The sequence below is a fragment of the Cololabis saira genome, chromosome 19 (assembly GCF_033807715.1).
Source record: "Cololabis saira isolate AMF1-May2022 chromosome 19, fColSai1.1, whole genome shotgun sequence".
NCBI lineage: Eukaryota > Metazoa > Chordata > Actinopteri > Beloniformes > Belonidae > Cololabis > Cololabis saira.
The window spans coordinates 2,632,386-2,648,544 of record NC_084605.1 but is presented as its reverse complement, the minus strand read 5'-3'; the positions used below and the strand labels follow the sequence as shown (position 1 = coordinate 2,648,544).

The 16,159-nt window shown below is 35.9% G+C and overlaps 1 protein-coding gene across 1 annotated transcript; it reads right to left on the bottom strand.

Moving 5' to 3' along the window:
• Positions 1-1,216: 1,216 nt before the first annotated feature.
• Positions 1,217-2,620, bottom strand: LOC133419737 (nuclear factor 7, brain-like). The gene has a single exon (XM_061709142.1). The coding sequence runs from the start codon at positions 2,618-2,620 to the stop codon at positions 1,217-1,219; it is 1,404 nt and encodes a 467-aa protein (XP_061565126.1).
• Between the last annotated feature and the right edge of the window lie 13,539 nt (positions 2,621-16,159).

Genomic DNA, 16,159 nt, shown 5'->3' with positions numbered 1-16,159 from the left:
TAAAACGATATGAATCAACAATTATAAAACATTTGCTCACATGAGAACCAGCTGTGTTTTTAGACGTTTAAACAGTTTTCCATGTTTTAGTATCTTTTAGTTGCAGTTTGTTTAAAAACGACTTATAAACTCTGACATTTGAACACTTACATTTACACAGAAATATGTTCTTTAGTATTGATTTTATTAGATTTTTACTCTTTTATGTTATAAAATCATCAGGTTGATTAAAAATAGCTCTCACATTTAGGAACATGGTGGATTTTTATATCATATTTTTAACTGGTTACAACATTTATTTAAACAGTAAAGTCTGAAAGTAAAACATAAAATCTCATCCCAGTGATTCCAGCACATTTATAACATGAATACAAACTTGGATAAAATGATTCACAACTTTATAAACCTTTTTTTTATCTTAGTTTTAAGATTTGTTTTTTACATGTGAACTTTTTACTTAAAATAATCCTGATCTTTGAAAAGTTATTCCATCAAAACATTAAAGACACACACATATATATATATATATTTTTTTTTTTAAACTTGTCTGCACACATATTAATGATTGATACCATGCCGGTAAAACCCTAAGGCATATATATATGTGCATTATTACTATATTTAATATATATACATATATATACGCATACATACGAATACATATATATACACATACAAACCCAGTGTTTTTTTTTTTTTTTTTGTTTTGTTTTTTGGGGAGGGGGGGGGGGTGACATCCGCAGCTAACCCAGGAAGCAAAGAACACACGGAGGCCTCAGCCGACCAAAACACGAGCAGCAATCGACCCAAATCTCGAGATCTGATCACAGTCTGAGCTAAGCTAGGCTAGGCTAGGCTAAGCTACCGCTAACTAACCCCAAAACTACAGAGCAAGCATGCAGGTGAACAAGCCAGTGTGTATGTCTATGTCTATGTGTGTGTGTGTGTGTGTATGTCTGTGTGTGTGTGTGTGTGTGTGTGTGTGTGTGTGTGTGTGTGTGTGTGTGTGTGTGTGTGTGTGTGTGTGTGTGTGTGTATGTATGTATATGTCTGTGTGGCTGTGTGTGTGTGTGTGTGTGTGTGTGTGTGTGTGTGTGTGTGTGTGTGTGTGTGTGTGTGTGTGTGTGTATGTGTGTGTGTGTGTGTGTGTGTGTGTGTGTGTGTGTGTGTGTGTGTGTGTGTGTGTGTGTGTGCACATACATATATTTTCTTTATCTCAGGTTAATCTTTTCTTTGTCTGACAGATTCTGATCTCAGAAGTTTTTCCATCACCACACTTTCCAACAGTGAAAAAAGGGAAGAGTTTCTCAGTGAAAGTGTCTCTGTGAGTGTAGATGTGTGTCATGTCTTCAGCGTTGTAGAAGGAAACCGTCCCCCCGTCATAGTCCAGCTGGACTCTGATCCTCCGGAGACTCGTCTCCACCGTGACGGTGTCACCAGCACCATTGCTGTATTTTCCATCACCATACGACAAACACCAGATTCCATATTTAGGTGAAGCAAACACCTTTCCCTTCCTGTCATATGAGTCTTTAACCAAACCAACATTCCAGAGAGGATGATCTCCCACCTCCACCTCCCAGCTGTGTTTCCCTGAGGTCAAACCCTCATAACCAAACACATCGGCGTATTTGAAGTTTCTCTCTGGATTATCAGGAAGCTGCTGCCATGTATCTTCATATCTCACACTGGTCAGATCAGCAGACAGATAGAGATTGCGTTTTGCAGTGTTTGGGTCCAGAACCACCGGGCTGAAGTGGACCTGGTCCCCCATCTTCTCCCAGACTCTGAAGGCCAGGTTTCCCAGGTGTTTGGCCTCGTCTACCAGAGTTCCTGAGAGCAGCCGTGGATCTGACACTGAGCTCTGCTCTCTGGCTCTGTCCCGGGTGGGTTTAAACCTGCTGAGGAACGACATGTCGTCTTTCTGCAGCTCTTCTTCCACAGCAGAGATGCTGTCTGACAGAGAGGAGATCTGCTCCTGGATCCTCTTCCTCTCCCCGCTGATTCTCCTCCCCTTCTGCTCCTCTTCCTCCCTCAGAGCTGCCAGTCTGGACTCCTCTTCCTCCTTCAGGAACTGCAGGAGTTTGTTGAACTCTGCTCTGATCTGCTTCTCTGTGGACAGCAGCTGCTTCTCCAAGTGTTGAACCACATCTTTATATGTTTCCTCCACTTGTTTGTATTTGTTCCTCTTGTCCTGCAGAGACTTTAAGTCAGATTTCAGCAGCTCCTTCAGCTCACCGACTGCTTCTTCTACAGGAACCACTTTGTGGTTCTGGTGCAGAGAAAACTCACAGACAGAACACACAGTTCTCTGTTCGTCTCTACAGAACAGTTGAGGTATTCCTGAGTGTTTCTTACAAATATCTTTTTCAGTCTCATACGATCCACCTGTCTGTCTTCCAGCAAAGGAGTCGGCAAGTCCCTTCAGTGAAAAGTTCACAACAAACTCTTTAGAAGCTTTTCTTTTACAGATGGGACAGTTTCTGTTTTTATTTTGTTCCCAGAACTCTTTCAGGCAGCTTGAACAGAAGTTGTGGCTGCAGCTCAGAGACACCGGATCTTTGAAAGTCTCTAAACAAACGTGGCAGCTCAGGAAATCTTTAAGAGTTTTTTCATCCATTTCTTCAAATCTTTGAAGTATTCTTCAATCGGTAGACTCACCAGTTAAATGTCCCTCTGAATCACAGATTTAAGTCCTTTTATTTCAGGTTTTTAGTTCATAACCTCCACCTGAAATGGCGTCTCGGCTCCGTTCAGTCACAAGAATGAACTTTCAGTTTCACCTATTAAATTTACTGACGTCAACAAGTAGATTTACAGGTTCTTATCAGCAGGGAGTGGCGTTTGACTTGGTATTCAGAAATATAATCAAGGGACTTGAATGTACTTTTTTGTATTTTTGTATTGTTGTTTTTCTTTAAAAAAAAAAAAACAATTAACAAAATAATTGCCACTCTGTATGTTTTACATAAATCTAAAAGCGTAGAAAAACTGATTCAAACATAACATATGTGACGGGTCACAGCTGTATGTGAGAAGATGCATTATGGGCTCATAAAACTGAGGGTTCAGGGGTGATAGACGTCGCCAGGAGGCACAACTTTCCTTTACCAGTTTTATAGGCTGGAGGAATGTGTGTGGTCTACACAAGAAACAAAATACAAACAATATTAACACCAAAAATTGTCTGAATAACCAAATTATAAACATTTAAATCTTTGGTTGTGAAAAGACTAACTTAATACACGAAAATACGCAGTGAATCAACAAACAATGCTGTCACTTAAAAGTAAGTACTGAAATGAGAGGCTTGAATGCATGTGGCGGTCTGTGGCTCCATCTAGTGGACGCAGACGCAACTACACCGCTTCCTCAGCACGTGGGGGACGATGAACAGCGGTAGGAATTAACACTTAAGGCTGAATTATGCTTCTGCGTCAAAAGGACGCCGTGTCTACGGCGTGTGGTTTTTGTACACGCAGAGGACACGCCGTCACATGCGCCGTCTCTGACATGCACCTCCCGAAAATTGTAACTACGCGTCGAGGAGACGCCGTCCACACGCAGACCGAGAGGGCTGTGATTGGTTCGTTTGAAAGCGAAGCATTTCCGGTTTCCGGTTTGAATCAGTAGTGAACTTCCAGGGCTTTTTTCTTCGTTTATATGTGATTTTTTTTGTTTTTGTTTTTTGCACAATAGTTGTCCTTATTTCTTTGATTTACTGTGACCGGAAAAAGTCGGATAAACCATTCAGAAAAAGATCGCTAACTAGTGGCCGCGGGGGGTACTGCACCGCGACCAAATGGAGAGACGGAGAACTCTGAACGATTCGTGAAGGCGTCACGGGTGCGCCGTGTGCTCTGCGTGTGTGTGACGCAGAACCATACCCGCACCTTAAAGAGGCTAAATTGGCTGCGTAAACATCACACTGCGAGAAGAGCTGATTGCAATGTCAGGTTAACTTCTGAAACTAACACAGAGATATTCAGCATGCACATAAACACAGTATATTCAGCAAGAGCGTAGGTTTGGTCTCAACATTGGTAGGGAAGATATAACGGCATAACCTGCATGTACTTTTTGCTGGGAACGGGACATTAATAAAACCAAACAGATTGGGTGAACGGGGGTCGGGGCTACATTTGTCACGAATATGAACCTAATTAATTAATAGGCTAAATGATCAATGCAAAATAAATCTGTATTGACTTATACTAACTTTCATGTGTATTGGTTCACCTGATACACGGTTCGATTCAAACCTTTGTTTTCAGAAACTACTAAAGAAACATTTTGAAAACTTCCAGAATATTCCAGGATTTTATTAGCAATTTAAATTGCAATATTTGAACATAACTTAAAATATATTAACATACACAATAAATACAAATTCAATTTAATTCAATTCAATTCAATTCAATTTTATTTATATAGCGTCTAATACAACAGATGTTGTCTCTAGACGCTTTCCAGAGATCCAGAACATGAACATAAACATAAACATTTAACAAATGTATTAATAATCTTTTAACTATCCAGAATGCAAAAAATAAACATTTGTCTTAAGACCACTCAACATTGTCTGTCTAAATAAATAAATAAAATATAACTGAAAAAACAAAAATAAAGTCATCAGCCAATCAAATGTGCATTTGAGGAAAAAAAAAATGGACCGGCAAATTCAGCAATTGAAAAGGGGTAAATGTAAGTCTGAACATAATGAAAATAATTCACTTAATAACTGTAGGGTCAATTCTATCCTTACAACATTTGGGACGACAATCTAAATTACCTTTATATCTGAACTCATTATATAATGTAAATAAGGTTGCTTAAAAGTTGGTGGGGACAATTTGAGTCTCCTGAAAAGTTGGTAGTGTTATGTCCCTACCGCCCCTGTGCAAACCTACGCCCTTGATATTCAGGCAGTTTAACCACTCACTGTCTAGGCAAGTTTGGGAACATAATAATAGCGCATATTACACTTACTTTTGCCTTTGCACGCACACAACGAACTGGAACTAATAATAAACTGGTCAGTCAATCAAACTACTCTTTCTGCTCCGGTCTCCTTCTCCTTAAACAACCCCCCCCCCCCCCACACACACACACACGCACATACACACACACACACACACACACATATATATGTATATATATATATATATATATATATATATATATATATGTATATATATATATATATATATATATATATATATATATATATATATATATATGCAGCCACTTCCTGTCATTTCTCTCTCTCCTTCCCTCCCAGGCTTTTATTTTGGTGGACCCACTTCCTGTCCTCTCTCTCTCCTTCCATCCCAGGCTTTTATTTTGGTGGACCCACTTCCTGTCCTCCCTCTCTCCTTCCATCCCAGGCTTTTATTTTGGCAGTCCCCCCCCAGGGCTGATCAATCCTCTCTGGACTCAAACTTTCCTCGGCTCCTGCGACGGCTCCCATCCATCATCACTTGGTTTCCATGGTAACGTATCGTCTCCAGGAAGTTACCTGGACCAGGACTGGTCACCTGTGGTCCCACCTGAGCCCCCCTGCCCCCCCCGGGGACAGTTCCTGCTGGTTCCACCCCCGAGTCTCCACAGTAAGTGCAGAGTCACAAGTTCCCTGTTTGTTCCACTGGTGTCCGACTCTATGTCTCCCTCAGGTGGCGGAGAGAGGAACTGCAGCCGCTGCTTTTAGCATCAGAACAGAGAGCAGAACCCGACACTCCAGGAGGGATGAAGGTGTCGTGTTATTCCAGATCGGTGCTGAACATTCATTCATTCATTCATTCATTCATTCATTCATTCATTCATTCATTCATTCATTCATTCATTCATTCATTCATTCATTCATTCACTAAAAGAAAAACTAAACAATTCAATATAATTACAACAAATCTCTTTCCTTGAATGAAAGGAAACACAAAGAAGACTAAGCTTATTTTATCTGTCCCTTTTTTCCAAAGAGATCAAATTTAATTTAACTTAATAATAAATAAAACCAGAACAAATTACAAAAAAACAACAATTTTCAATAAACGGAATTTAAAACAAACAAAATAAAAACAAAACTACAACAAAGTTATAAAATAACACAAAATATCTGTCGCCAAACACAGATAGTCGTATTCTTTTTTGATTCAAAGAAAAAAAATATGACAATGGTGCTAAAAAGAGAGAGAGAAAACAAAGAAAACCCACCTAACTTAACAATTATTTAATTAAATTAAATTCAGTTTATTTGAGAAGGGACAGTGTACATTCATATACATTTAGAATTAAAAATGCAAATGCACCCAATTTTAGCTACAGAGCTAGTTTCCATTAGCAGTCCCCCGGCTAAAAATATAAAAGAAAGACAAGTTATCATATTTCTTCATCAAACTGGCTTTTATTCTTCTTTTAAATGTAATGTTTGATCTGCATTCTTTGGCTTCTGTATCCAGATTGTTCCATAAACTGATTCCTTTTACAAAAAGACAACGTTTCATTAATTTAGTCCTGAATTTTGGTTTTTAAAGATCTTATTTTCTATTTTTTCAGGTCTATAAATCCTTAGTACCCTTGTCTTTGGTTCCTGTCTATTATTTTCATGTTTATTTTGTTTTGGTGGTTTTTGGACAGAAGTTTTCGGTGGGAACGGTACCTTTTGAGGACTTTCTCGTGCAGGAAGACTTGATCTACTTCCCTCCCCGGCTTTTATTTTGGTGGACCCACTTCCTGTCCTGTCTCTCCTTCCATCCCAGGCTTTTATTTTGGCATTCCCCCCCTAGGGCTGATCAATCCTCTCTGGACTCAAACTTTCCTCGGCTCCTGCGACGGCTCCCATCCATCATCACTTGGTTTCCATGGTAACGTATCGTCTCCAGGATGTTAGCTGGACCAGGACTGGTCACCTGTGGTCCCACCTGAGCCCCCCTGCCCCCCCCGGGGACAGTTCCTGCTGGTTCCACCCACGAGTCTCCACAGTAAGTGCAGAGTCACAAGTTCCCTGTTTGTTCCACTGGTGTCCGACTCTATGTCTCCCTCTGGTGGCGGAGAGAGGAACTGCAGCCGCTGCTTTTAGCATCAGAACCAGGACCGGGGATCCATTCAAATGCCAAGAATCGATTTGATTCAGATTCTTAAGATTCAGAATCGATTATCAGGATTTGATTCGATTCAATTCCGATATTGATTTGGGTTAGTGTTATTAAAACTGTTTTTTGACCGTCTACAGGACACTTGTCCACAAGTGCAACTCAAAATCCATGAACTACATCCCGAGTAAAACCGTTTCCTCTTCCTGTCTGGATTTCTGGTGTTTCTAAATGTTTGTCTTACATTTTTTAGAATAATTCTGTTAAACTACAGCATAAAAGTTAAGAACTTTACTAAATGTAATTTTTTTCTCTCCACTTTTTGCATAATAATAATAATAATAATAATAATAATAATAATAATAATAATAATAATAATAATAATAATAATAATAATAATAATAACAATAATCATAATAATAATAATAATAATAATAATGAATGTGTACAGGATCAATAACATTTATAAATGAACTTGAAGCCTGCGACGATGCAGTGGGGGAACTTTGTGGAATGAAGAAATCAAATGAAGCTGTAACTCTATACAGTTTAAAAACACATACAAGAAAACAATTCTTGACAAATATTAAAATAAGGATCTCTAAAAAACTTTAAAAAAGTTTACCTTCTGTATTTCTTTCATTATTATTCTGTTCCTTATGTGATCCATCATATAAATACAAATGTAACTGCCTGCTTTTAGGGCTGGTCATGGATCATCAAAGAAGTGACTGGAAATTACATTTCTGAGTTTAGGATATTGTAGGAGGCTAGTTTAATTATGCCTATGATCTTTGGTTATTAATTGTTTGTCCATCCATTATCTATACCCGTTTTATCCCTTGCGGGGTCAGGGGGGTCTGCTGGAGCCTATCCGAGCTCATTTCAGGTGAGAGGCAGGGGTTACACCCTGGACAGGTCACCAGTCCATCACAGGACTTAATTGTTGTATGTTTGTGTTGTATTTATTTATTTTTTTGTCCTTTCTTTTCTAATTTTATTTAAATGTGTAACCGTGGGGGATATTTTTATTTTTAAGACTAAGATTTCATCTTATTATTTTCTTTATTGGAGGAAATGGGCTTCCATCATTTCTATAGTTCATTGTCCTGATTTCTGAGTGTTTGTCTCCCCCTGGTGGTGGATTGTGCTGTTTGAATTTTGTCTTTCAATAAAGAAAAAGCAAAAAAAAGGAAGTGAAGGGGGAGGGGAGAGGGAGAGGGAGAGGGAGGAGGAGGAGGAGGAGCATCCTTCCTTCCGCCGCATCCACGTCTGCATCCATCCCTCTGTCACAGGAATTAACAGATAAACAAACAAACAAACAAACAAACAAACAAACAAACAAACAAACAAACAAACAAACGGGGGAGGAGATTTAGACCTGAACCACACCTGTAGATCTGGACGAGATCCAGGACCAAGACCAAGACAAGGTCTGGATGTCCTGAGGACCTGAGACTGAGACATAATGGGGAACCAGGAGACCAAGCGGAGACGAGCTCCTATAATGTAATGATTACCTATAATGTAATAGTTTCCTATAATGTAATAATTACCTATAATGTAATAGTTTCCTATAATGTAATAATTACCTATAATGTAATAGTTTCCTATAATTTAATAATTACCTATAATGTAATAGTTTCCTATAATGTAATAATTTCCTATAATGTAATAGTTTCCTATAATGTAATAATTACCTATAATGTAATAGTTTCCTATAATGTAATAATTACCTATAATGTAATAAAATAGCACCCTATAATGTAATAATTACCTATAATGTAATAGTTTCCTATAATGTAATAATTTCCTATAATGTAATAGTTTCCTATAATGTAATAATTACCTATAATGTAATAAAATAGCACCCTATAATGTAATAATTACCTATAATGTAATAAAATAGCACCCTATAATGTAATAATTACCTATAATGTAATAGTTTCCTATAATGTAATAATTTTCTATAATGTAATAGTTTCCTATAATTTAATAATTACCTATAATGTAATAAAATAGCACCCTATAAGGTAATAATTACCTATAATGTAATAAAATAGCACCCTATAATGTAATAATTACCTATAATGTAATAGTTTCCTATAATGTAATAATTACCTATAATGTAATAAAATAGCACCCTATAATGCAATAATTACCTATAATGTAATAAAGTAGCACTCTATAATGTAATAATTACCTATAATGTAATAATTTCCTATAATGCAATAATTACCTATAATGTAATAATTTCCTATAATGTAATAAAATAGCGCCATATAATGTAATGATTTCCTATAATGTAATAATTTCCTATAATCTAATAATGTCCTGAAAATGTAATAATTTCTTATAATGTAATAATTTACTATAAGGTAATAATTTCCTGAAAATCTAATCGTTTACTATAATGTAATAATTACCTATAATGTAATAATTTCCTATAATGTAACAATGTCCTGAAAATGTAATAATTTCCTATAATGTAATAATTTCCTGTAATGGAATAATTACCTATAATGTAATCATTTCCTGAAAATTTTATAATTTCCTATAATGTAATAATGTCCTATAATTTAATAATTACCTATAATGTAATAATTTCACCAATAATGTAATAATTTCCTTTAATGTAATAATTTCCTAAAAATGTAATAATTTCCTATAATGTAATAATTTCCTGTAATGTAATAATTTCCTGTAATGTAATAATTACCTATAATGTAATAATTTCCTGAAAATGTAATCATTTCCTATAATGTAATAATTTCCTATAATGTAATAATGACCTATAATGTAATAAAATAGCACCATATAATCTAATGATTTCCTATAATGTAATAATATCCTATAATCTAATAATGTCCTGAAAATGTAATAATTTTTTATAATGTAATAATTTACTATAAGGTAATAATTTCCTGAAAATCTAATCGTTTACTATAATGTAATAATTTCCTATAATGTAATAATTACCTATAATGTAATCATTTCCTATAATGTAATAATGTCCTGAAAATGTAATAATTTCCTGTAATGTAATAATTTCCTGTAATGGAATAATTACCTATAATGTAATAATTACCTATAATGTAATCATTTCCTGAAAATTTTATAATTTCCTATAATGTAATAATGTCCTATAATTGAATAATTACCTATAATGTAATAATTTCACCAATAATGTAATAATTTCCTTTAATGTAATAATTTCCTAAAAATGTAATAATTTCCTGAAAATGTAATAATTTCCTATAATGTAATAATTTCCTATAATGTAATAATGACCTATAATGTAATAAAATAGCACCATATAATCTAATGATTTCCTATAATGTAATAATTTCCTATAATCTAATAATGTCCTGAAAATGTAATAATTTTTTATAATGTAATAATTTACTATAAGGTAATAATTTCCTGAAAATCTAATCGTTTACTATAATGTAATAATTTCCTATAATGTAATAATTACCTATAATGTAATCATTTCCTATAATGTAATCATTTCCTATAATGTAATAATGTCCTGAAAATGTAATAATTTCCTTTAATGTAATAATTTCCTGTAATGTAATAATTACCTATAATGTAATAATTTCCTGAAAATGTAATAATTTCCTACAATGTAATAATTTCCTATAATGTAATAATGACCTATAATGTAATAAAATAGCACCATATAATCTAATGATTTCCTATAATGTAATAATTTCCTATAATCTAATAATGTCCTGAAAATGTAATATTTTTTTATAATGTAATAATTTACTATAAGGTAATAATTTCCTGAAAATCTAATCGTTTACTATAATGTAATAATTTCCTATAATGTAATAATTACCTATAATGTAATCATTTCCTATAATGTAATAATGTCCTGAAAATGTAATAATTTCCTGTAATGTAATAATTTCCTGTAATGTAATAATTACCTATAATGTAATAATTTCCTGAAAATGTAATCATTTCCTATAATGTAATAATTTCCTATAATGTAATAATGACCTATAATGTAATAAAATAGCAACATATAATCTAATGATTTCCTATAATGTAATAATTTCCTATAATCTAATAATGTCCTGAAAATGTAATAATTCTTTATAATGTAATAATTTACTATAAGGTAATAATTTCCTGAAAATCTAATCGTTTACTATAATGTAATAATTTCCTATAATGTAATAATTACCTATAATGTAATAATTTCCTATAATGTAATAATGTCCTGAAAATGTAATCATTTCCTATAATGTAATCATTTCCTGTAATGGAATAATTACCTATAATGTAATAATTACCTATAATGTAATAATTTCCTGAAAATTTAATAATTTCCTATAACGTAATAATGTCCTATAATTTAATAATTACCTTTAATGTAATAATTTCACCAATAATGTAATAATTTCCTTTAATGTAATAATTTCCTTTAATGTAATCATTTCCTGTAATGTAATAATTACCTAAAATGTAATTTCCTTTAATGTAATAATTTCCTATAATGTAATAATTTCCTGTAATGTCATAATTACCTATAATGTAATAATTTCCTGAAAATGTAATAATTTCCTATAATATAATAATTTCCTATTATGTAATAATTTCCTGAAAATGTAATACAATTTGCACTAAACTCAATCGAAAATGTAATAAAACCCAATAATGTAATAACTTCACCATTGCACGCGTGAGGGCCCGTTCATCGCTGCTTGCAGCTTTAATTTTCACTTGTCTCATTTTGCCAGTTTGGCTTTTATTCTGTATTAAAATATTAATCCTCTACTTCTCTGATTCTTGGGATTGTTGCTGCGTTGTCTTTACGTGCTACAAGTGTTTCTCTAACTTCAAGAAAATGTGTTCATCAGCTCTGTCTCTCCGGGCAGGCTGGCCCCCTGCCGGGTGAGGGCCTCCTGGCCACGTGTCCGGCCCGGACCGGGTGGCCCGGGATTGCCTGGTTCGCGGTCCACCGCCGCGGGATCCCTGGCTGCTTCTTTCCGCGTCGTGGGGGCCCCGCCCGCGGTGGGTTGCCTCCCTCCTACTTCTCCCCTCTGTGGGGTTGCTGGGGTTTTCCGTGTCGGCCTCTGGTCTCGCGGGTGGCGGGGTTGCTCCCCCCCCTCCCCCACTATAGATACACTTCAGGTGGAGCTTTGTTTGGTTTATTACACACACACACACACACACACACACACACACACACACACACACACACACACACACACACACACACACACACACACACACACACACACACACACACACACACACACATATAGCCACACAAACATACACAGCCACACAAACATATACATACACACACACACACACACACACACACACACACACACACACACACACACACACACTGGGTTTGTATGTGTATATTTATGTATGTGTACGCATATGTATGGGTATATATATGTATATATATTAAATATAGTAATAATGCACATATATATACCTTTGGTTTCTACCGTCATGCAGACAAGGTAAAAAAAAAAAAAAAAAAGAAAATGTGTTCAGCTGTTCTATATCAATAAAATGACCATTTAAAGCCTGTGTCTCAGTGTTTTTACAGACTCATTAAACTGAAGTTAGTTCACTTCATTAATGTTTTATTTTCCCCAAAAACAAATTACATGCAGAGTTAATTAAAATCAGGATATCAATTAAATTAAAATGTTTTTTGTTTGTTTACAGATGTTTGATCGAAAGAAACTAAATCAATATTTTACATCTGAAGGTTTTATGAACCACAGTTAAGAATGATAAAATAAACATACATACATACATACATATACATTTAAAAAGGTTAAGACGAAATGAAGCAATTATAACAACAACAATTATAAAACATTTGCTCACATGAGAACCAGCTGTGTTTTTAGACGTTTAAACAGTTTTCCATGTTTTAGTATCTTTTAGTTGCAGTTTGTTTAAAAACTTTGTTTAAAAGACTGAAACTTGAGGAGCGACTTATAAACTCTGACATTTGAACACTTACAACATTTACACAGAAATATGTTCTTTACTATTGATTTTATTTGATTTTTACTCTTATGTTATAAAATCAGCAGGTTGATTAAAAATAGCTCTCACATTTAGGAACATGGTGGATTTTTATATCATATTTTTAACTGGTTACAACATTTATTTAAACAGTAAAGTCTGAAAGTAAAACATAAAATCTAATCCCAGTGATTCCAGCACATTTATAACATGAATACAAACTTGGATAAAATTACTCACGAATTTATAGACTTTTATACTTTGGTATCTTATTCCACGCTGAACAAATACGCTGAATGTTTTACAATAATATTTAAATGTGTCGTATTTTCAACATTTTGAGATTCGTTTGTTTGTATATGTGAACTTTTTACCTATAATTATCCTGATCTTGGAAAAGTTTTTCCATCAAAACATTAAAGACACATAAATATATGACCCCGCACTGATGTGGAAGAAAAAAATCACCAAAAAATGAAACACCCGGAAAAAACGAGGAAAAATATGAAAATGAAGGCGATATAATAGTATACAGAAAAGGTTTCCCTTTTCTTCTTCTTATTATGGGCATGCCAAGTAGTGGCATGACCATATTGCAATCGTCCAGAATGGCCCAAAAAGCAATGTTGCTAGCGTTTTGCTAACATGCTAAAGTCGCAAAGGTCCCACTGCGCACCAGCGGGTGTAAAGCATGACCCCGCTCTGTTGTGGAAAAAAAAAATCCCCAAAAAATGAAACACGGCCGAGAAAACCTGAAAAATGAAGGCGTTAAATTAGTATCTAGAAAGGTTTCCCTTTTCTTATTATTATTATTATTTTTATTATTATTCTTATTCCGCACTTTTTTTCGTCCGTTAATGCGGCCCGAACCGCAACGTGCACCCATGCATGGCATACATCGTTGGATGCGTCTCCATCTTGCCTCGATGGGCATTACTTTTCTCCGTAATAGGGGTTACCGTGGCAACGCTAGTTGCCAAAAAGCAAAAAAAAAGGAGAATATTCCCGCGCTTATTGCTCGGCCAAACTTTATCGTAGAGACATCGTTCAGACTTTGAAACACTCGGCCCGATAGTCTTTAAAGGACCATACAACTTCATCATGCTAGTTATTACGGTTTTTGCGATATTTAACTTTCAATTTAAAAAAAAAATCACTTTTATTTTGGACGCTTGTTGCTAGGCAACGGTTTATCGTACAGACATCATTACAACATTGACCAACCCGGGACGCTTTGTACTGCAACATATTTTAGTCTCGTCATGCTTGCTATTACGGTTTTTGAGATATTCCACATTGTTCATTTTGATGCTAACGGAACTTCGGATGCTTGTTGCGCGGCAACACGGTATCGCAGAGACTTGGTTCCAACGTTAAAAGACTCAGCTTCATGTGGACTACAACATACTGAGGTCTCATTACGCTGTCGTTTACAGCTTTTGAGATATTAAAGCCAAATTGTCCCATTCTATCCTATGGGGCTTGTTACCATGGCAACAAAAACCAATGCATTTGTATGGGGGACCATGTGAATAAACAATCTGTTAATGCTGCCCGAACCGGAATGTGCACCCATGCATGGCATACATCGTTGGATGCGTCTCCATCGTGCCTCGATGGGCATTACTTTTCTCAGTCAAAAGTGTTACCGTGGCAACGCTAGATGCCATAAAGCAAAAAAAAAGGCAAAAATTCAGACGCTTATTGCTCGGTCGAACTTTATCGTAGAGACATCGTTCAAACTTTCAAACACTCGGCCCGATTGGCACTAACGGGCCGTACAAGCTCATTATGCCAATTATTAAAATTTTTGCGATATTGACCTTTCATTTTTTTTTTTTATTTCCATTTGACTTTGGACGCTTGTTGTTAGGCGACAGATTATCGTAGAGACATCGTACAAATGTCCCCTGACTCGGCACGCTGTGGACTTCAACATACTCAAATTTCATGAAGCTGGGATTTAAGGAAATTTTATGTCAAAATCCAGGCCAAATGGCCCCATTCATTCGGATGGGGTTTTGTACCATGGTGAAAAAAAAAACCTATCCGTTAACGTAGCCTGAACCGGAACATGCACCCATGCACGGCATACATCGTTAGATTCGTCTCCATCTTGCCTCTATGGGCATTACTATTCTCAGTCAAAAGCGTTACCGTGGCAACGCTAGATGCCAAAAAGCGCGCCCCATTAATAACTATTGGGAGCACAGGAATGAATGAAATACAAGCGTAAAAACACCTCAAACTGACATAGAACCACCCTAAACACAACCACTACAGCCCCAAACCAAAGCAGCGAGAGGGGACGAATGGGCGGTAGGGCATGCCCATATCAAAATTTCCAGAAATTTTCTAGTTATTATTATTCTTATTCCGCACATTTTTTTTGTCCGTTAATACGGCCCGAACCGCAAACGTGCACCCATGCATGTCATACATCGTTAGATGCGTCTCCATCGTGCCTCGATGGGCAATACTTTTCTCAGTCAAAAGTGTTACCGTGGCAACGCTAGATGCCAAAAAGCACAAAAAAAGGAAAAAAATTCACACGCTTGTTGCTTGGCCGAACCCCGAAGCTGGGGCTGTGGTTTATTAACAAACCTAAACAACACCCCCTGCGGGGAGCACAGGAATGAATGTAATACAACCATAAACACCTCAAACTAACATAGAACCACCCCCAACACAACCACTACAGCCCCAAACCAAAGCAGCAAGAGGGGACGAATGGGCAGTAGGGCCCATATAAAAATTTCCTGAAATTTTCTAGTTAGTGCTACGGCTGCACCACGTGGCACTCCTCCTCCATAGCTCCGCAATGTGCACCCATGCATGTCATATATCGTTGGATGCGTCTCCATCGTGTCTCGATGGGCATTACTTTTCTCAGTCAAAAGTGTTACCGTGGCAACGCTAGATGCCAAAAAGAAAAAAAAGGTGAAAATTCAGACGCTTATTGCTCGGCCTAACTTTATTGTAAAGACATCGGTAAAATTTACAAACACTCGGCCCGATTGGCACTAAAGAACCATACAACCTCATAATGCTAATTA